We start from the raw sequence: 19,683 nt of genomic DNA, 5'->3' as shown, positions 1-19,683 counted from the left end.
ATTGTTTCTATAGTTTCTAAAGACTGTATTTTTTCCCAAATATTTTCTATATTACTTCCAATAGTCTTCCAATAGTATTTGTATTTTTTACAGCAATATTTCTCCCTTGTTTGCTAAATGTTGTCCTTTTTTATTTGTTTTTGTATTTTTGTTGTAATACTTTCCATATTTCCAAGATTGCGTTACAAAATTATATTACATAGCATTTTTACAACATGGTCTTATAATAGCACGGTGGAGTGACTGAACAAACACCGACTGCCCCTCCTTGGAAACAGTCCCAAACAAATCAAAGAGTCCGATTTCTGCTCACACTGCAAACGGCTCACGAGCTGCATGTAAAACAGCTGTCAAAGTTCAGCCTTTGAGTTAAGTATGTTGCCAGAATGCGCTGACTGATGTTCTGACCTTGATCACAAAATGGAAGCTTAGAGACGCTATCTCTTATTGACCAGCGGCGTAGTCCAGGGTGTCCATCCACTACCCTGATTTTGAGGACAAGGTTGCACTTTGCAATAGCTTTTGGTTTAGATCTTTTAAAACCAGACAAAATGGTAATGAGCTACAGAAAACCTACATGAAAAAGTTCTTCCCATTTATATTACAATAACGGCAACTGCCCTACCAAAAACAGCAGATGGCCCTGTTTTGGGGGTTAGGGTCACTTGGGTCCAGTGCAGAGAAATATAACCTATCAGGAATCTAAAAAAATGTAGAGTATCTTCGAAAAGTGTTTGTTATTAGTTTGAATGATATGATCCAAAACACGTTGCTATCATTTGAAAGTGTTTGATATTACGCTGAAATAATATCCGATCCTATTATTGATGACATGGAGGGATGCAATTGGATGAAAAGAACAGAAAGTGGGTCAGCAAGGTGTTACGTTCCTCAAGTCAGCTAGCGCCATTTATGGAAAGGTTGACGCCTGTTTGGTGCAGGTGAGGGCGGAGTTTCCATCCCCGCCCACTAAACTGACAAGGTTGGTGACGTCACACAAATCTAGGTGAGGAAGTGGAGCACAAAAGCGGCCAGCAAACAAGAAGCTGCACAGGAGTGTAGTTCCTCTATTGAAAGCACACAGAGAGAAATAGACGTTTTGACTGTCAACTCATTGCACTATGTAAGTCTCTTCGCTTGATTTTTTTTTCTTTTATAATATCAATGTTATCAATGTGTATATTTTCTAGATGAATGCTGTTAATGTTACATATACAGCACTTAATTGTGGTTAGTTTAGCTGATCACCTGTTGTTTTTCTCATGATAAATCAATATTTGTGCGTCAATGTCTCTAATAATGCAAGAACTATTTTCTTATTCTGTAGTCATATGTCAGAAAAAGACCTAATGCAAATAACTGGATTGTAGCAAGTTGTTTGCACTTCATTTAGTTTCTTTTATACAGTGCAATGCGTACAGAAATGTTTCAATCCAAACTGTACTCGCGGAAGAAAAAATTAATTGCTTAAGCAAAACACAAAAATACAAAGTTAAAGTTTGTATTCAATGCAAATATATTCATGAAAAAATAAACTTAAAAAACAAACTTAAAAAATAAGAATGATAAATAAATATAATGAAGTTATTACTCCTTTTTTTGTCAAATGTATTGATGTTCAAATAAAGCACAAACTAAACAAGAATTAAAAACACTGATTCTATTCACTAGATATCGCTGTATTTATGAATTGTCTGGAATACGAGAGCTGTATTCGATTTGATCTGACTCATACTGTACGTTACTTGTATGTCGTATGTGTTTTCTCAATGCCTCCAAAAGATTTATTATTGAGCAACAACAAACCTCTAATCCGACAGCTTTCTTTCCGTTGATTTCCTATGAAGGTGAGTCATTTACAGGAAACAACTCGCAAACTATTCATGACTTTATTATTTCTACAAAGTGTTCTCTATCCTCTTGTGGTTGCAGTTACCCCACCATGGAAGCACAGACAGCCCAGCATCGGCCCAACGACAGCTCTGTGATTTCCGTGGCGCCCAATGACACGCGGCGTCTTCTGGAAGTCTATGTCAAACGCAGCCTCAGCCTCAACGATGAGTCACTGGGACACAAGCGTCACGAGCGCAAACTCAAGTGGGTGACCATCCCCAAAAGGCACCGGAGACATTCCAGCGACCCTTCCATTCATTTGGCCGGGGCCCTGAACGACGGGACTTTCCAGTCACTTGCTCCCACCGAAACAACCCCGGACATACGGCCCGACAACAATGTCAGCAAGAAGTCCAAGAAGAAAAAAAAGCCCTCCTTGTGGAAGAACTTCCTGGGTCTGTTCTCGCGACGGAGCACTGAGGAGAAAGACGAGGTGCAGGAGTGTCCGTCCAACATTCCCGAGGCTTCTAACGATGACGCGGACCACACCGCTGTGCGACTGCCCGCCTCGACTCCGGCCTCCTCCACAAAGAAGAAGTCGTCAAAGAGAATGAGTTTGAAAAGAAGGTTCTCCAAGAGGCGGCTGTCCCATATTAAGATCAACAAGAGAGAGGGGTGCGACCCGGAAGACATCGCCGGAGTAGAAGGTATGATCTGAAAAACGCATCTCGCTGGCATAACGAGATGATATTTGGAGTAAAACCAATCATTTTCCGACCAAAAATATCAGGATCATTTCCATTCGGTCCTTTGGTTAGGTGTGCAGTACCTTTACTAATGTCCCGTTTTTGACTTTCAGCTGTGGTGAGTGTGGAACCGACCATCTCCTACTATGAGAAGGTGTCCGAGGAACTGGAGAAGATTCTCCATGAGGTCAAGGAGAATGAGGACGTGGTGAATCTGTCAGATGGTAAGGACACGTGTGTTGCTTGCAGTTTGGGGGCCTTTGGTCCTTTAGTGGTTCACATAGCTGACAACCCAACACAGAGGTAGGTGTGAGCTGTACGGGGCCTAGTTAGTTACGTGGGTAGGTTGGTAAATGCTTAGATGGGTCGATTGGGGTTGTAGGTCGGGCTTAGGTTAGATATGCGGTTGGATGAGCAAGTTCGAGGAATGGTCAGGCACGTCTGCGGGTAGGTTAGATGTGTACACTGTAAACATCTATTTTATTTTCAGTCAATGTGTGATGGTAGCAGCTGCTGTCAGGCAGACCAACTCAACGTGTTGTTTATTTTTCTTTTCCTAGAGGAAGTCATCAACCGGATCATCGCTTTGACTAAGGAGCAGGGAGACGCTATCGACGACAAGGTCAGTCGGCTACTCCAAAAACGTGATGTTTACCCGATTGTGAGTGACATACGGGGTTTCGGCCTCACAAAAGCCATATAGATATAGGTTTGGTTGGTAGGCAATAAGCTTGCAAGCTTGCTAATTAAGAAGGTATGATAGGTAGGTTGGATGGGTAATGGAAGGATAATGGTAATGGTAGGATGGTAGGTCAGTTAGATTGGTAGATTTCTTGAGGAGACATTGGTAGGTTGAAAACATTGGTGATAGGCAAGCATCAAAATAGGTAGGCGATGGTTAAGTTATAGCTAAACGGGTGAACGTTGTTAAATGGGTCAAACATGATTTGATCAAGCAGCTGTATCACAAATGAGGTGATAAGAAGTCATGGTAGTCAAAGTTCAAGCTTCAACCTGTGTGTGCTACATATTATCTCGTCCTGCATTATTGCTCACTGTTGACTTTCAAAGTTGTAAACGACGGTCACCTCTGAAGAGATCAGCATAGATTCTAACACAGTGTCAGTTTTACTAGAACTCAACATGAAGGATTTTCTTGCCTGACATTTTAACTCTGGTTTTCTTTGCAGATTAAAGACAATTCCACCTTGAGCAATTTCTTCCAAGGGTTGTCATACTCTTCCTTCCAAAGGCTAGCTGACGCTTACTTGGAGGAGGAGGCGTCACCCACGCGCATGCAACCCATCATCCCGTCCACAGCACCGGAGCTGGTCAAGCTGGCCTTCACGTTGGACTTCACAGCTCGCGTCGCCAGCCTCTCCCGGCAAAACGTCAGCTACATCACCGGCCTGGGGAGCCGCTACCTACAAGACCGATTTGAATATAAACAAGTAAGACATTAGCATCATTTTTTTTTTTTTTTTTATCAAACCATTGCAAAGATAACTCAACCAAGAAAAGAAAGTACATTATTTGTGTTAATAAATCTTGTTCCACCAATTGGGTTGAATTGGGTAATTTCACGTCAGACATTTGATCTCTGACGACAATTGTTGGCAATCACTGTTCTACAATACATGATTACGTATTTTGTATTTTTTTTTTTTTAATTGATCTGCGTTCTCTTCTAGGCGTGTTCGGAACATCCCTAATGACAGAGGAGGCAGGTACGCAAATGCTGGAACCAGTTCCCGGAGTTAAGGATGAGGTTCAAGTTTCCGGTTTGATTTGTTTCATTTGTGCTTAGTTATGCCGGAAGAGCATAACATGCTGACACGGATGCTTTGAAGACATTCCTAATGTAATACCATAGTAGCTTGGTCTACTATTTTGTTGGAGTCATGCTGCAGGGCTCTGTAACATAGTTGAGATTTTATATTTTGGGCATGGCACCTATATTGAGGAAAACACTCAATTAAATGTGGTCCAAATATGCTATATCATTGTTAGATAAGCTAAACATTTGTTGCTCAACAGATGTAGATTATTGGCGGAGGAGTCAGTTCAGGCCAACTAAAAAAAAAAAAAAGTGCAATTATTACATATTTGTAGCGTTTATGTACTGTATAAGCATTAATTTGGACCCGCCATGGAAATCCAGTGTTTATGTAACAAATGTGATGTTTACTTAATTTAGTTAAAAAAACAACTGTGCAATACTGTTTACAATCCCACAATTTCACAATTAAGATGTTAGTTGTCTTATTTTTTAGAAGCTCAAATCAAATGTGAAAATCTGTTTTGAATGTGAATGCAGGCATTCATCTTGCAAAAAAATATGTCAAATCAACAAAAGCTGTCATGTCATTTTGGGATGAAGGGAAGGGCAAAGGCAGAATAGATTAACATGTGTTTTGTTAACCTATGCTGAAAGCACAGGAAGCCAATGGGAAGGACTCAAACCAGTGCCGCACCTTTTGTCAAGTGAAGACTTTACTTCAGGACTAGTAGAAACAACAATGTGGATGTGCGGAAGCATGCAGAATGCGGTTCGGAAATTCCACCGTGTCGAGACCTTTAGGAATATTTGCCGTTTGAGTGATGTAACACAGAGCTTTGCCGCACCCTATCTTGGCCTAATAATGCTAACGTGTAGTTAAACAGATGGAATGTGGCAGTGTGTCAGAATCGAGGCTGAAGCGTACGCTGATGGATCCCACCTGAGGAGCAGGTTGGCCCCGCAGGCAGATGGCCAGGACGAGGAACGCCTTACACTTTTTACCGATTGCAGCTGTCATCTCAAATTTGCAAACATTTTTTTTTTGCAAAAGGTTCTGTCTGTGCCAAAACATTTTGAAATATGGAGTAAAAGCACAGTTTGCCTTCAAGCAACTGCAGCAATCATTAAGCCTCAGACTCCCTGTGACGTCCTAAATGTAAACATGTGCTGTCGGAGGGTCAACATTGCAACGCCAGCGCAGTTAGCTTCTTGGAGAACTAAGTGAAACAGGAAGTGGAACATTTACAGCAGTGATACCACTGTGACCGCAGCGTGTGGGTGAAGATATGAGCATGGTGCAATGTCCTGTGCGGGAAAAAAAAAAGGCTTATTATGTCAAGAAATATCACCATAAATTACATATTGGTTATAAACATATACAAGACTTTGCATTTTTTATAATGTAACATCACTGACAGAAACTAGCTCTTTAGACTGTATATTTTTTGTAGTTTTAAAAATATAATCTGGTGTGTTCTTTCTCAGTACAGGTTGATTTTAAGGCTATCCCAAATGTATTCTTGTGTGATCGCTCATGAGGAAACGAAACAGGAAATGTATTTCTTTTAAATACATTTTAAAAACAATGATGTGAAAACTCATTCATTATTCATTGGGACTTAAACAAGAAACAGGTCTGGCAAGATTTGTGAGAAATGAGAGCCCAGCACATATCCAGCTTTCTTTCTATCAAAGTAGGCTTGTTTGTTGGCTGTCAGATCTCTGTTGTGGGAAGTTATCTCAGATAGCAATTTACTGCATCCTGCAGGGCAGTCTCTGTACTACAACTGACATTTTTGGGGGAGTTTTGTTGTGTTGGTCATTGTCTAGGATAGGTAAACATCTGGAACAATTTTTTGAAATCCTCTGTGAGGAGTAAGCAAGAAAAACAAAGGGTGGCTCAAACACTTTTCTGCGTAAACCTTTTACTTTATTGCTTTTTAGAAGTAAAGGCAGATTAATCAAAGAGTCCAAAGCCCATGTCTTCATCCGACTCTTCAGATTCTTCTTTCTTCTCCTCCTTTTTCTCTTCCGCTGAAAAAGAAATTAGTGACCGTCAGGATTGCTTAAATCTGTGTGCTTCCATAATAATTCAAAGTACACTTAAATCTTGATTTTACACTGGGGTACAGAATTTGGGAATCAAGGAAATCCGTAGCAAAGACTTACCAGCAGCAGGTGCGGCTGCAGCGCTTGAGGCACCTCCTGCGGCAGCAGGAGCTGCCACAGCGCCACCCGCTGGTACGGAGGCTAGCTTAGAGAGGCCTGCAAGGAAAAAAGGAAAGTTCAGCATTTCCTGGTGTCGCATCTTAAAAGTGCATTATTATAAACAAATGTACCTGAATTCATAACTTCATTGATGTTTTTCCCTTCCAACTCACTAATGACCTGTACAGAAAACAGATTGTTGGAAGATAAATTTCCAATATATACTTTATATCATGCCTAGAGAGTATTTAAATAAGATTTTTATTGTGGAGGAGTCAGGAATGTAAATGTATGATTAATGTAGATTCTTAAGTTCTTTGTGGTAATGTATAGAGTACTGCAACAATAACTGCATACCTTGTTTAAGCGATCATCCTCAGCCTCAATCCCTACGCTGCTCAAAATGGCCTTGATGTCTTTGGCCGTGGGGCTGGTGTTCCCACCGAGCACAGCCAACAGGTAAGCGGCCACGTAACGCATTCTGTCAACAACACACAAGCATTCCAAATGAGCTGAAATCACAGTTTTTGGACACAAATCAGACGTTATTTCCATCTTATTGTTGGCAGCCAGTCAAACATAGATGGCTTCTTTTGCATTTTTCAAACCAAATGACCATAACTTGGACATTGTTAAGACATTAATATGACTATGAATATGTCTTAGTGACGTAAAATTCTACTTTATTTGAATGCTTGACGAGGTCCACTGGACCACCCCGGGTGGCTATCTACGCCCCTGGAGCTGTTCTATTTATAATAGCATAAGCAACCCTAAACAGGCTAACATTGAGCGTCGCCATCATTTTAAACGTGGTTAAAGGTCAGACTACGTATGGAGATCTTATTAAGCGTAAAGAATATGCGCTATAATTGATCGTTGTAGAAATATATCAAACAATGGCAGCATGGCGGCGGACTGTCTTCACCGTCCTCCATTTCTGACACAAAACAGCATTTCGCTCCAGCTAAAACGGTATTGGTCGCCCATGAGAACGAGGCATTGGGCATACGCTTCTTAATACTATTAACATTTACTTAAGTCATCGTACACGAGACAAACATTGGTGGTTTTAACTTACTTTAAGTCTAAAAAGACACGAAACGTCGGTCACGCTCGGAAATCCGTCAGAGTGGGACGGAAGGAGGGGCGTTCCCGAAATATGTAGGACTGAAAGGCTGCGATCCAATTGGTCCATTTAAACGCCTATCATGACGTCATTACCTCGCTGTATAACGCTGCCTTAAAGCAATGTTTGGTGCATTTTTCATTATGATTTTGCTGTTATTCAGTTCTATTGGGCTGTCAACAACCCATTTTCAAAAATAACGTTGGGCAATTTACAAGGAATTTTGAATATGCCTCAGTATAATGATTTTTTTATGTTGTTTTTCAAAATAATGGATTACTGACATGCACATTTAAATTATTCTCAGCAGTGCATTTTAATGGAGTTGGTTCACATGACCTTCAAGTTATTGAGCGAAAACGCCACTATTTACAGTAATAAATTCATATCAAATATTTAAAGCATTCAAATGAGATTATACGAGGTGTATCTCAACTAGTACATATCATTCTGCACTGTTTGAGGTCAATAGGTCACACGACCTGGAAGCTACTGAGGTAAAATGCTAATATTGATATTAGTAAACTCATATAAAAACATCTCAGGGTGCATGTGGAGCGAGCATGGAGTGAAAAACAAATCGGCCAAGCTGAAAAATCCTCTTATATCAATACTTGTACTTTATTTCTCATCACTGATTATGAAAGTACAAATTGACTCAGTTTGTGGCGTACATGTTTATTTCCCTGACATAAAATAATATATATAACATTTTGTCTATTAGGTTGATCTATTTTCTTTCACACTTAAAACAATGCTGAAAAATTACCTGGCCGTAATTCAGAGTTCGGCCAGGTCCTCATGTCCCTCCTGGGCGAGGAGCCAATTAAAGAGGAAGCCTACGGAGTCAGACGCAAACTCGGCAATCTTCCTCACGTTGGTCACGTACCACATTTTGTACGCACACTCGCCCAGCAGCACGAGCAGAAAGACCATCAGGAAGCCAACGAAGAAGCGGTCCATGTAGTAGTTGGCCTTCTCTCTGGAGCTCCACTGCTGCCACGAACGCGCTTGCCGAACTTCGTTGTATTTGCTAAAGTGTAACAAGGCTGCATCAGCTTCATCCACGTCAGACTGGGGAGCCTCCGCGTCCCCGGCTGCGTGCGGATCTGCCATTGCGCAGCCCTTGAATGAGGAACCTTCTTGTCCGATAACCACAATGAAAACTTATTAAGGGAAAAACGCCCATTGGAATTTCACACAAGGATGATCCTACCTGATTAAATGAACCCTGGAAGATGTGAGAAAGAGAAGATTTTTGGCCTCTGTTGTGTGAGAGGTGCGTTGCAGAATTAAGAAATGTGAGGCACCTGGCTTTGCTAAGATGAAGGCTTGTGGATTAGAACACACTCAGCACTTTTGAAATCCCTCATCAAGGATGAAGCTGGCAGATGGTGAGACTATAAGCAGCTGCGTCATTGTGAGGGAGGGTCATGTTCGGAGAAACAAATTGACTCAATCGTATGAAAATGGTTGGCAAGAGTGCTGTCCAAAACTTACTTGATGGTTTCCAATAAAGCCTCAAAAAAGGACATTGGGTTTTGAAATAAATGTAAGGGAATTTAATCGGGAATTCAGTTTCAAATCAAGAAATGTAGCCAGGCCATTTGGTCTTGAAAGTTGGTCTTTTTCTAAAATAAAGGCAAATGAGCTACTATGACTTAATATGAAAAACAGTTGTTGTTAACTTACTGAACACATTGGCTTGCACCTGTAGACTGCATTTCTTAAGCACTGAAATTAGCAGAAACAATATAAATAAATAAGACATATGGAAATAAAACCTGACAAATCCAAAATGAAAGCAGTTTTGAATTTAATTGGTTTTTGCAGACTAAAAATTGCATTCTAAGGCCTTGTCGATCCAATCCAATCGTTCCGCTGTACCCCAAACTTCGGCTCATCGACCAGCCTCGAATTTCTGGATCCCCATTTTGAGAACCCGCCGCTTTAATGTGTCACTTAGAAGGTCCGCATTGAAAGCTACGAACGCTTCACTTGGCGTCATCGACACGCTGCAGACCTTGCGGCAAGGCCGCATCCACTTTCTCGGCGAGTGGCGGCATGCTGTTGGGATACGGGCTCGCCCTCGCGCCGCCACAGCATGCCCCGCAGCCCCGCAGCACCTCCAGCAGCGTAACGCGGAAGCGCTTGATCCGGAAGGCGTACACCATTGGGTTGAGCGCCGAGTTGACGTGCGACATGAAGATACCCGCATACACCAGCATCTTAGGCGTGGCGCGGCCCGGGTGGAAGAAGTCCAGGCAATTGATGATGTGAAGAGGCAGCCAGCACACTGCGAAGAGCAACACCACCAAAGCCAGGGACTTGGCCAGCTTCAGCTCCTTGCGGTAGTAGCGCTCGCCGTCCGACGTGGCCTCGGCCCGCCGGTTCAGCTGCCGGCGGATGACGCGGAAGATCTCGGCGTAGAGTGCGATCATGACGGCCAGGGGCACCACCACCCAGCCGAAGAAGTTGAAGTAGACCATGTAGTCCATCCTCATGACGGCGGTGAACTCGCACACCATGTAGTCGGATCCGCTCAGGTTGCCCAAGACCTGGCGGTTGTTCCAGCCCACCATGGGCACCAGGCCAGCGAGGAAGGAGACCAGCCAGCACAGGCAGACAGCCACATATGCACGCCGCTGCGTCACAATGCTGCTGTACCTTTTAAAAATCACAGTCCGGAAACAATAAAAGCATCAAGTGAGATATGGGCAATGGAAAAAGACAGCTGCTGCCTTTTTACAGACTCTTGCGTAAGTCACTTATTTGGGCAGACATTTTAATTTTGCTGAAAGCCTGCGATGTACAGTGCATTGATCGCCAAAGGATATACGGTGCTATGAAAGACGTAAACAACAACGGGAGTCAACCTCACGTCGATTGAACGGCTTAGCGGAATGAGCTGATGTCTGCTTTTGTGTCAACAATAATAATACATTTTTATTTGGGAGTGCCTTTGGAGACCCTCTAAGACACTGTACACCAATAAAAATCAACACGGGATTATATAGAAGAAAATGAAATACAATGCAGTGCACTTCGAGTGGGGAGGTGATCTTAAAATGCCGTGTTTTGAGTTTGCATTTGAAAGTGGTAAAAGAAACCCAGTTGTGGTGCTGAGGTGGTTCTAGAGGTGGAGAGAAGAGCCACTCAAGGCCTCAATGCTTCTGAGAGTGGCAGGTGAAATGCAGATCATGGAAAGTAGGGAGCCCAGTACACAGCCCTGGGGCACGCCTAAAGTAACAGAGTCTGGGACAAATCGAAAGGACTGAGTGGTATGAAGTCTAGAGCAATGGGGGAGAGCTGTGTAAAATTGTGAAAAAGGCAGCACTTGGATTAAGGAGGATGAGGGTGGAAAGTGAAGTGGAGTCCACTGCAGCGAAGAGATCAGAAGTCATTTTTAATAGGGCTTTTCAGTGCCATGGGGGAGGAGGCCAAAACTGGACTGAAAAGGCTCGTAAAGGCTTTTGTTTGTTAAATGAGAGTGGACGACTACATTTCTTAAGACTTTAAAGATGAAGATGATGTCCAATGTTCTGCCGAAGCAAATGAATTTAGTGCGGCCGAAAAGAAAATAACAAGCAAGCTGTACAACCATTGACCCAAACCAAACGGCAAAAACGCAAAAGCAGGTTTTAAGTTTTTCATATTACTGCATGAAGAAAGTGTAGAGTTGCAAATTAGTATTTCAAGATGGGCTAAGCGTTTCACGTTGGATGGTTTCAGATTGGATTCATAGTTTCAGACAAGACAGTGCTACGGTTTCAAGACAGGACAAACATGGGCATGTTTTTTTTTTCTTCACCTGGTTGGTATTTTGACCCTCAAGTAGCGGTCGACGGCGATGGCGAGCAGCGACAAGATCGAACCCTGAGTGATGATCACCAGCAGGCAGGACAGGAAGAGGCACGTGTAGAACTGCGTACTGATACCCAGACTGATAGTGACGGCCAGCGGGATCACCAGCACGCCCACAGCGATGTCAGCCGCCGCCAGGGACACGATGAAACAGAAAGTGGTGTTCCGCAAGGCCGGGTTCACGCACACCACCAGCACCACCAGCACGTTGCCCACCACCGATGCCAGGGCGATGACCGCCTCCACCGAAACGTACACCGTGTCCACGTTCCCCCGTACCTTCACCCCAGGAAAGGATGACATGGTTCACCCTTATGGATGCAAATGGGACCAACTACTGCCTTCCACTTTTCTACCGTCCATCGTGTTCTTCCTGAGATGTTGGAGATGCCAAATGCAGGCTGCACAGTTTCACAAGTCTTGCAATCTCTCTCTCTCTCTCTCTCTCTCTCTCTCTCTCTCTCTCTCTCTCTCTCTCTCTCTCTCTCTCTCTCTCTCTCTCTCTCTCTCCCTTTCTGTTTCTCTCTCTATTATGTGAATGCAAGCCAGTGATTGAGGGGAGAGATGTTGGTTTCTGCAATAGTGGTTAGAAGTCTGTGTGTGTGTGTGTGTGTGTGTGTGCGCGCGCGTGCGTGTGCATGAGTGTGTGTGTGTGTGTGTGTTTTAGAGGGATGTGGTCTCAGTGTAATTGCAGGAAGGATGCTTTTTGGCAAGCCGTTTTGAATATATCTTTAATTGGCAGATGGATGCATTAGTGCTGATTGCAGCGAGCGTACACATCACGATAAGAAAGTCAGGGAACATGGAGAAATTAATTTTCATCTTAAAGAAATATATATTTTTGATGGATACATGGTAAAGAAGTTGCTAAAAGTTAACAGCTGATTGGTTATTAACTCAGCCTAAGCAACAGGGAGTGAGATCTTTGTGGTTGGGTTTTTTTTTTTTCTATTCTATTCGATAGTATTGAAATATATTAGATTATATATAGTTGTCTAAAGATGTTAAAAGAAATTATATTGTAACATGAAAGTTTGGCTTCCACCCTCAGCATCAGAACAATTTTTCACAAAGTACCACACAATGATGCAGTTATACTCAGGTCTTAAAACCAACTTATCCTAAAGGAATGGGTGAGTATGCAAATAAACGCGTTGCATATCAGGCACTCTAAAAAACCACCAGATGGCAGAATAGTTGTAGCTTTAAGTTTCAACAGCCTTCATGATACCACAGCTTTAAACCTGTTGTCACGATACATTGTCCCATTTCATCTGTAGAAAGTCAATTTTCCACAAGATAACTAATTTTGGCATGTAGTTGCACATTGTTGTCCATACTGTTGCTACTTTGGTTGTTGTCTGTGGTTTGGCTGGACTGAGAGCCTTGAAGCTCGTCCCTGCATGCGAAGCATCTCCTCCAGATCTTCAGGTAAGCCGTCCTGATCTTGCGTATCTTAAAGGCATACACCACCGGGTTCACGGCAGAGTTGGCGTGAGACAACAGGATACCTACGTGGAAAGCGCTCACCGGCACCGTGGCTATTTCAAAGTAGGCAATGCAGTTCAGCACATGCAGCGGAATCCAAGAGAGGGCAAAGAGGGCCAGGACCAGGACAAGAGAACCCGCCAACTGCCTCTCTTTCTTCAGGTAGATGTGACATTTGGCCTGGACACCGTTGCCCGGCTTTTCTCTGAGGCTGCCGCGAATGACGCAGAAGATGTAGCCGTACAGCGCCGACATGACTAACAGCGGGGTCAGGATGCAGAGGAAGAAGTTGAAATACACCAGGTAGGACATGGGAATCACAGCGATGAACTGGCAGGTGAACGTGGAGTTGGGGGAAGTCACGTCTTGGTTGTGCCAGCCGAGCATGGGCGCAAAACTCAGAGGCAGAGCGATAAGCCAACACGCAGCGACGGCATACCATGAATGTCTTTGTGTGACCGTCCTTTTGTACCTGGAAACGAAACAGAATGGATGTTTCATCAGGTTGCTTGGAGAATTGTGAAACGTTGTCATCTTGGCGTGTGTTGTCACAAATCACCCGACGAATGAATTTTTCCTTGCCACTCGTGCCATAAGGTACTGCGAATAAGATTTTTTTCTTTTAGAACAATCGGGGATCACAATATAGCCAAAGCTAGCATGATTAATTGCAGACAGACAGACAGACAGACTCCTAAAGAAATATGATAACTAACGGGCTCCCATTTTTTTTGTTTTTAAATATGTGTACAATTTTCCTGTCATTTGGCTCAATGAAGTAACCCAAATATTCAAAACAACTGTCAGTATGACGCTTACCTGCGCGGGACGTACACCCGGAGAAAGCGGTCCAGCGAAATGGCCATGAGGGATAAGATGGACACCAGGGTCAACAGGATGACTACGCAGCTGATGAAGAGGCAGGCGCCAAAAGACGTGCTCACCCTGCCGTCCACCAGCACGGCCAGCGGGATGGCCACGAGGCCCACCGCGCAGTCAGCCGCCGCCAGCGACACGATCAGACAGAAGGTGGCCTGCCCGACACTTTTGGTTGTCTGCACAGCCACGATGACCAGGGCGTTTCCCACGATGCAGCAGATGGCTATGAGCACCTCCAACGAGGCGTAGACCACCTCGCCCGTGTGCATCCTATCTTCTCTGTGGCTCGCTCTACAAGCACACTGATGCAATGTATCTTGACCTTGAATTTGTTTGAGGAAGTCGTGTGCTTCTTTCTATTCCTGTTAAGACTGACACTTTGACACTTTTGCAGCGTCAGGAAGCAGCTCTTGGTTTGTTTCTTTCAATGAGTGCTGTGCACGAGCAAATGAGTGCCGTGACGCTTAAGTGAATCAGCAGACGGAATGGTCATTTGTCCCAACGCTGTTTTCCACAGTGTTGTTTGTCTTGTGTGATTCATTTTAGGAAAACCCACATACATATGGATATAGATACATATATGAAAACAACAACAACAACATCAACCAAAAAAGCCTCAAGTTCCGCTTGTGTGTAAGTGTTACTTTCAGATTCGATGCTGCCTTTTGTTTCAAGTACACTTCTCCACAGAGCGCATCACATGCCACTGGAATTACTTTCACAATTACTCGCAGAGGTTACTTGACTTTGACTTGTATAGCAAACAAATGTGTCATCATGAATTATGTGCCGCCTGAATGAAAAGGAATTTTTGCCTTATTAATATTGAGGAGGACAAAAATGTAGGTGTACAATTAAATGCAGCTTTATTTATATGGCGTATTTCATATCCAACATGACTCAATGTGCTTCACATCGTTAAAAGTACATTTCAAAACACTGACAAAGCTTACTGAAATTACTAAAAGGTATGTGTGTGTGTGTGTGGGGGGGGGGGATTGTTTTTAAACCTGGATTAAATCGAAGAAAGCTTTATTCCTCATACACATACTGACAAACAAAACAAAGCCACAATGGGTTGATAGCCAACTGTTCTTTATTTCAAATCTAAACAAAATGGTTGAACATCGATATTATTAGCAAAAGCATGCCGATGACGCTCATCAAGACCCCTCAAGGACGACAGCGTGGAATAAGCTTCTGTTTGTGCCCCTCAAGGAAGGTAATAGAGTGTATAGTTATCACCTCTTGGGGGGGCTGGCAGCATCCCACAAACTATACAACCTACTACCTCATCTCGCTAGGCTCCACTCACCATTAAGTGCAAATGGGCTCACTTTGCGCTATTTTTGTCCACCTTGTCGGCGGCGAGCGAGCTGTCTCACGGGCAAAGACAGTAGATTGTATAGTTATCTCAGAGGGGACACAAACCCCACAACTATTCAATCTACTACCTCAGCCCAAAGGACAGAAGAAAGGCAAGGCAGAAGATCATTTGTTCATCTATGGCACAAGAAAAGAGCAAATTTAGTTCACTTGATGATGTTTGTGGATGCCCTTTGGAAATGTTTAGAATTGCCTGTGGATGCAAAGCACTACTTTTGTCTAAATGAAGCTCCTCAACTCACTTCAACATTGTTCCTTGGCGATAATACGGGAGCACATTCTCAAATGAATCTCCTCGAGGCAATGTATTGGTAGAAGGTGCCAAAAGCAAGCAATATCTTTATATAGTATGCTAATTGCACAGTCTATTTTCTCATTTGAATGCCTCGAAAGAATGAACATTGTTGAAAAAATGAAAATGAAGGGAAAACTTACAACTCACATAATTCAGTTGTCTCCTTTTCAAATGACAAATAAAGCAGCACTAGGATTTAGTATATCAACTATAAGAATATACATTGAAATTGTCCAATTGATAACAAAATCAGGATATATTAGTTACATACATACATTGACAGTATTTTGCCATATTTTGGATCCAGTTTGGTCAGTGTCGAGTGTTTAGATGTGGTTGCAATTAGCCTTTGCTGGACCAGCGCAAAGGGCTGTGGACTCTTTGCATAAATTAGCATGTGAACGACAGTGGCTGAAAAGCGTCTGGTCTCTTCATTATGGTCCCTGATTCCACTTTGGCCCAATTCATGGCGACAGTGATTGAAATGTTTTGGCGGCGGTAGGATGTGCTCCTTGTCGCAGGGGCCGGCACAAGGTCATGAGAGAGCGGGACGCCACCAATGAGTCATTGAATTCATTCAGGTAAAAACAAAGCTGGATGATTGACGACAAAGAAACAAAGCTGCTCGCCTCCTGATATCAATTCATCCACTTTCTGAAGTTCTCAGTTGGGGGGCTGACTCAATCAAGGGGCCCATATAGACAAACAATCATTTATTTCTCAGTTTCTTATTCCGCTTGTCCACGTTTGGTTATTCTTGGGTGGATTTAATGAAATTGAGATGTTCATCAAAAGTCCCGGTTGCTGAGAAATATAGATGCGCCTTCTCTTTGGTTGGACATAAGGTTTTGTAGACCAGATGATGACTTTCCCCGAACAAGTGTCAGCTCGAGACATTACAAGGAGCATCTGGCATCCTTATTGCCCCTCGTACCGCCTTTTATTTCGCCTCATTGACATGCAGTTTGGCATGCGGACAACGTACCGCTTTCTTGGCACTAAACGACCTCATGAGAACCAGGAAAACACCGAGCCCACCCTTACCAGCATCTTCTTCCTCCAGGCTTGACCACAGAACTTTAAGAGCGCCATCGCTGAGTGAATTTTCTTGGTGGAACTGCTCTCTCTCTCTCTCTCTCTCTCTCTCGCTCTCTTTTGTGTCTATACAAGCAATTCCTTGCCTTCTATTGCCTCATTCTTGTTCTAGCACACACTGCCGATTGCAGAAATTGCCAGAGGGACATTTAAGAGGTGAAAATGTGTGCAACGAATTTGAATACATGGAGAAAAGAACAAGGAGTGAGTATGTTTTATGGGATTTAATTTAATTGTGGTGATAGACTCACCGGAAACCTGCTGAGGCAAATGTGCAGACAGTAATGGAACATCTGGACCATCCAGATGTTAATCTCAAGATCGATTTCACATGGATAGCACACAAACAGGAATACGCACATGCACATGCACATGCACATGCACACACGCACACACGCTAAGGAATAGAGCCCCCCCAACCTTCCCCACCCACGCAGTTTCTTCATTTGGTAATTGGCTGCTTCATTGCTGCAACTGTTTAATGTGTGTGGAGTCTGAGAAGGCTGATCAAACGCTGTTTATAGGCCATAACTCAGCGGCGCTAACAAACAGGAAGAGCAGTGTGTGTTTATGCGTGTGAGTGTGTGTGTCTTCTGATAAAAAACCCCAAAAAGGAGACTTTGATCCCAAAGGTCTCATCTTAGTAATGTGGGAATTGCAGGAGAAGAGAACCAAATTGACCGTGCTTAACGTACACACTTGCGAATGCTGGATTAAAAATTAAAAGTTGGACCGACCCCAGGGTCAAATTTGAAAAAAAAAAGCGTGTGTGTGTGTGTGCGTGCATGTGTGTGTGATTTGCAGACACACACAAGCTGCTCCAGTGTTACATTGCTTTGCAAGCCTCTTCATGCAGCAAACCCGGATTTCTGGTTCTATCTGGATCAGGTTCATGCGGGTTTGGAAGCACAACCATTATATTGTACACTGCTATAAACTGTTCACATTAAGTTAAATATTGTAATAATCAATCAAGGCTGCATAAAAACTCTTGAATCTTGAATTTTTACTTGTTTCTGGGTACACAATGTACGTATCTACACTGTACTGTTTATTGAGTATATTGTATTGAGTGCGATGGTTTAAGATGACAAAAATAGATAAACAAGAACAATTTAAGCAGCCCAAGACTGTACGAACGTCAATTTGTTTGCTATAGGTAGTTTTTTGAAAATGCCAAAATGTGTTTTGATGACACCTACTATTATTATTATGATTATTATTTTATTTCTTGATGTACAATATAATGCGACTGAGATTATAAACCTACAATAGCGTACAATGAAAACCCCAAATTAGAAATAGATCTACAGAACTAATATTTTACATTTTGCGAATTACCAGAGAAATTCATATAAAAGATTCATTAATTTATTGCCAATGTCACCTCCTATCTAAACTAGCATCTTGGATTATCTATTAATATTATTTGGGATTTATTTGTTTTGGAATGCATGACAAAAATGATGTGCAGATTAACACTGCACGGTTCAAGAGACACATGGAGGAACAAACAACTTTTGGATGTAGGTCAAGGCAGTGTAAATAGAAAAAAAACTCTATCGAATACCTCGAGTGAAATCAGGCCTTTCCAAATGTGATACATCTCGTGTATTTGCCAAATGTGGGAGCAGTGTAAATGCGCAAATGGAACATACGTCGATACCAGCTCGAAATATTCACGTCTGCTCAAACACAAATAAACAGAATAGAATTAAACACTCACTGTAAATTGAAACTGCAGCAATTAGCAGCAAATATTAGATTACGTCGAAATATGCGACAAAGAGGTCTTTCCATTCTTAAATATTTTGTTGTTGTTGACAGGGGCCAGTGGACTAATGTGATGGTTACTGTCATTTAAATCAATGGTGGTGGTGGTGTGGGGGGGGGGTATTACATGCAGTGTGGTCTTGTGCTCATGGAGCTTGTTTCATGAATGTAAACACAAGCATATGGGATACGTGACGCTTGAAAGAGGCATTCGATTTGAATTGGGCATGTTGTAAAGCTAGTCGAAGGCACCGCAAGCTCTGCTAATACTTAGTGCCAAAACTTCATCTAATGACCATTTCCACGTAAATAAAGCCACTGTTTCAGCTTTGATGGTGTGCCTTCCAAAGCTCGCCAGCTCCAAATAATCCTCCAGATCAATTTCGATACAATGTAATGTGCTGAGGAATGTTGAAATGCAGATAAAAGTGAAAATATGAAATGCCTGCAGGTGAGCATTAGGCAAATGAGGCCACGTTGTCGCAGACCTTAAAATAGGCGGGAAGGAATGGAAGATGAGAAAAGTGACCAAGCCATTGCCTTCTTCTTCTTCTTCTTCTTTTCCTTCTCGCTCCTTCCAGGACGAAAAAAGTCGAAAAGTATCACAACACGGCTCCCATTGTACCCCCATGGCGGGCGGATGCCATCCCCGAGCGAGCGAGCCAGTGAGCGACTTCAAAAGGGGTCTCGGCTTAGGGCCGTGGTGTCCTCACAAAGAAGTCTCGTTTGTTTGCGGGATTACAGGATAGAGCAAGACGAGGAAAAGCAGCTTAAAAGAATCCAAAGTGACTACTTACAGGCGGGCTGGAAGCGACGCCAACCAGGTTTGACGCCGTTCCGGATGAAACCGTCCAAACGGTTTCCCGACGTGTTTGGCTGCAAACGACTTGTTCCTCGCTAAGCCTTTTGTCAGCACTTGGCATCCTTCCCAGGTAGTCCATGCCTGGAGGATCCCATTCTTGGCTGCTTGTCTTTTTAGTCGTCCTGCACCTGCCTGGGAGCTTTTTTTTGTCTGAGATTTGCCACCAGAGTCAAGTGAGGACAACGGTGAACCTTTTAATCCACCATTTACAGTCAACAAGGAGGTCCGTGACGGTACGGCGAAGAAACAAGTGTAACGCAAAGAGGGCCGTTGAAAGAGAAAACCTTTGAAGACTTCTTTTTCATTGCAAGTGTGTCCACAATGTGACAGGCGATATCCAAGACA

At 43.0% G+C, this 19,683-nt stretch overlaps 4 protein-coding genes and 1 long non-coding RNA gene across 6 annotated transcripts; 1 reads left to right on the top strand and 4 right to left on the bottom strand.

Annotated features, from left to right (window-relative positions):
* Positions 1-871: 871 nt before the first annotated feature.
* Positions 872-5,903, top strand: LOC148391353 (uncharacterized). 2 transcript variants are annotated; one of them, XM_088390014.1, is made up of 7 exons: positions 1,036-1,123; positions 1,783-1,847; positions 1,933-2,540; positions 2,693-2,803; positions 3,140-3,201; positions 3,770-4,030; positions 4,271-5,903. In XM_088390014.1, the coding sequence occupies exons 3-7, from the start codon at positions 1,943-1,945 to the stop codon at positions 4,289-4,291; spliced, it is 1,053 nt and encodes a 350-aa protein (XP_088246140.1). In that variant the 5' UTR covers positions 1,036-1,123; positions 1,783-1,847; positions 1,933-1,942; the 3' UTR covers positions 4,292-5,903. The 2 variants fall into 2 exon arrangements, with proteins under 2 accessions (XP_088246139.1, XP_088246140.1); XM_088390013.1 differs by lacking the exon at positions 1,783-1,847 and having other exon boundaries at positions 872-1,123; positions 4,271-5,901.
* Positions 5,904-6,267: 364 nt separating this feature from the next.
* On the bottom strand, positions 6,268-7,774 carry rplp2a (ribosomal protein, large P2a). Its single transcript, XM_088390024.1, has 5 exons — positions 7,649-7,774; positions 6,925-7,048; positions 6,699-6,747; positions 6,529-6,624; positions 6,268-6,393 (listed from the first exon to the last, which is right to left on the bottom strand). Exons 2-5 carry the CDS (start codon positions 7,045-7,047, stop codon positions 6,317-6,319), a joined length of 345 nt encoding a protein of 114 aa, XP_088246150.1. The 5' UTR covers position 7,048; positions 7,649-7,774; the 3' UTR covers positions 6,268-6,316.
* Positions 7,775-8,293: 519 nt separating this feature from the next.
* LOC148391351 (uncharacterized) lies at positions 8,294-9,280 on the bottom strand. The gene is made up of 2 exons (XR_015861348.1): positions 8,913-9,280; positions 8,294-8,835 (listed from the first exon to the last, which is right to left on the bottom strand). It is a non-coding gene; the product is annotated as an uncharacterized LOC148391351 (long non-coding RNA).
* A 91-nt stretch (positions 9,281-9,371) lies between these two features.
* Positions 9,372-11,985, bottom strand: LOC148391350 (adenosine receptor A1). The gene is made up of 2 exons (XM_088389993.1): positions 11,508-11,985; positions 9,372-10,363 (listed from the first exon to the last, which is right to left on the bottom strand). Exons 1-2 carry the CDS (start codon positions 11,861-11,863, stop codon positions 9,691-9,693), a joined length of 1,029 nt encoding a protein of 342 aa, XP_088246119.1. The 5' UTR covers positions 11,864-11,985; the 3' UTR covers positions 9,372-9,690.
* A 292-nt stretch (positions 11,986-12,277) lies between these two features.
* adora3a.2 (adenosine A3 receptor a.2) lies at positions 12,278-19,246 on the bottom strand. The gene is made up of 2 exons (XM_088389994.1): positions 13,868-19,246; positions 12,278-13,520 (listed from the first exon to the last, which is right to left on the bottom strand). The coding sequence occupies exons 1-2, from the start codon at positions 14,194-14,196 to the stop codon at positions 12,845-12,847; spliced, it is 1,005 nt and encodes a 334-aa protein (XP_088246120.1). The 5' UTR covers positions 14,197-19,246; the 3' UTR covers positions 12,278-12,844.
* Positions 19,247-19,683: the final 437 nt, after the last annotated feature.

This window comes from Syngnathus floridae, chromosome 11, assembly GCF_059516105.1.
Source record: "Syngnathus floridae isolate MCC-2025c chromosome 11, RoL_Sflo_1.0, whole genome shotgun sequence".
Taxonomy (NCBI): Eukaryota; Metazoa; Chordata; class Actinopteri; order Syngnathiformes; family Syngnathidae; genus Syngnathus; species Syngnathus floridae.
Note: the sequence above shows the minus strand (reverse complement) of the source record. Positions and strands in the feature narration are given on the sequence as shown.

Coding starts and splice junctions, on each gene's coding strand:
- LOC148391353 (XM_088390014.1), top strand. CDS start 1,943: ATGGAAGCACAGACAGCCCAGCATCGGCCCAACGACAGCTCTGTGATT. Junction 2,541..2,692: donor AGACATCGCCGGAGTAGAAG/GTATGATCTGAA, acceptor TTTGACTTTCAG/CTGTGGTGAGTGTGGAACCG. Junction 3,202..3,769: donor GAGACGCTATCGACGACAAG/GTCAGTCGGCTA, acceptor TTTTCTTTGCAG/ATTAAAGACAATTCCACCTT.
- rplp2a (XM_088390024.1), bottom strand. CDS start 7,047: ATGCGTTACGTGGCCGCTTACCTGTTGGCTGTGCTCGGTGGGAACACC. Junction 6,748..6,924: donor AGGATGATCGCTTAAACAAG/GTATGCAGTTAT, acceptor TTTTCTGTACAG/GTCATTAGTGAGTTGGAAGG. Junction 6,394..6,528: donor TGCAGCCGCACCTGCTGCTG/GTAAGTCTTTGC, acceptor TTTCTTTTTCAG/CGGAAGAGAAAAAGGAGGAG.
- adora3a.2 (XM_088389994.1), bottom strand. CDS start 14,196: ATGCACACGGGCGAGGTGGTCTACGCCTCGTTGGAGGTGCTCATAGCC. Junction 13,521..13,867: donor CGGGTGTACGTCCCGCGCAG/GTAAGCGTCATA, acceptor TTTCGTTTCCAG/GTACAAAAGGACGGTCACAC.
- LOC148391350 (XM_088389993.1), bottom strand. CDS start 11,863: ATGTCATCCTTTCCTGGGGTGAAGGTACGGGGGAACGTGGACACGGTG. Junction 10,364..11,507: donor AGGGTCAAAATACCAACCAG/GTGAAGAAAAAA, acceptor GATTTTTAAAAG/GTACAGCAGCATTGTGACGC.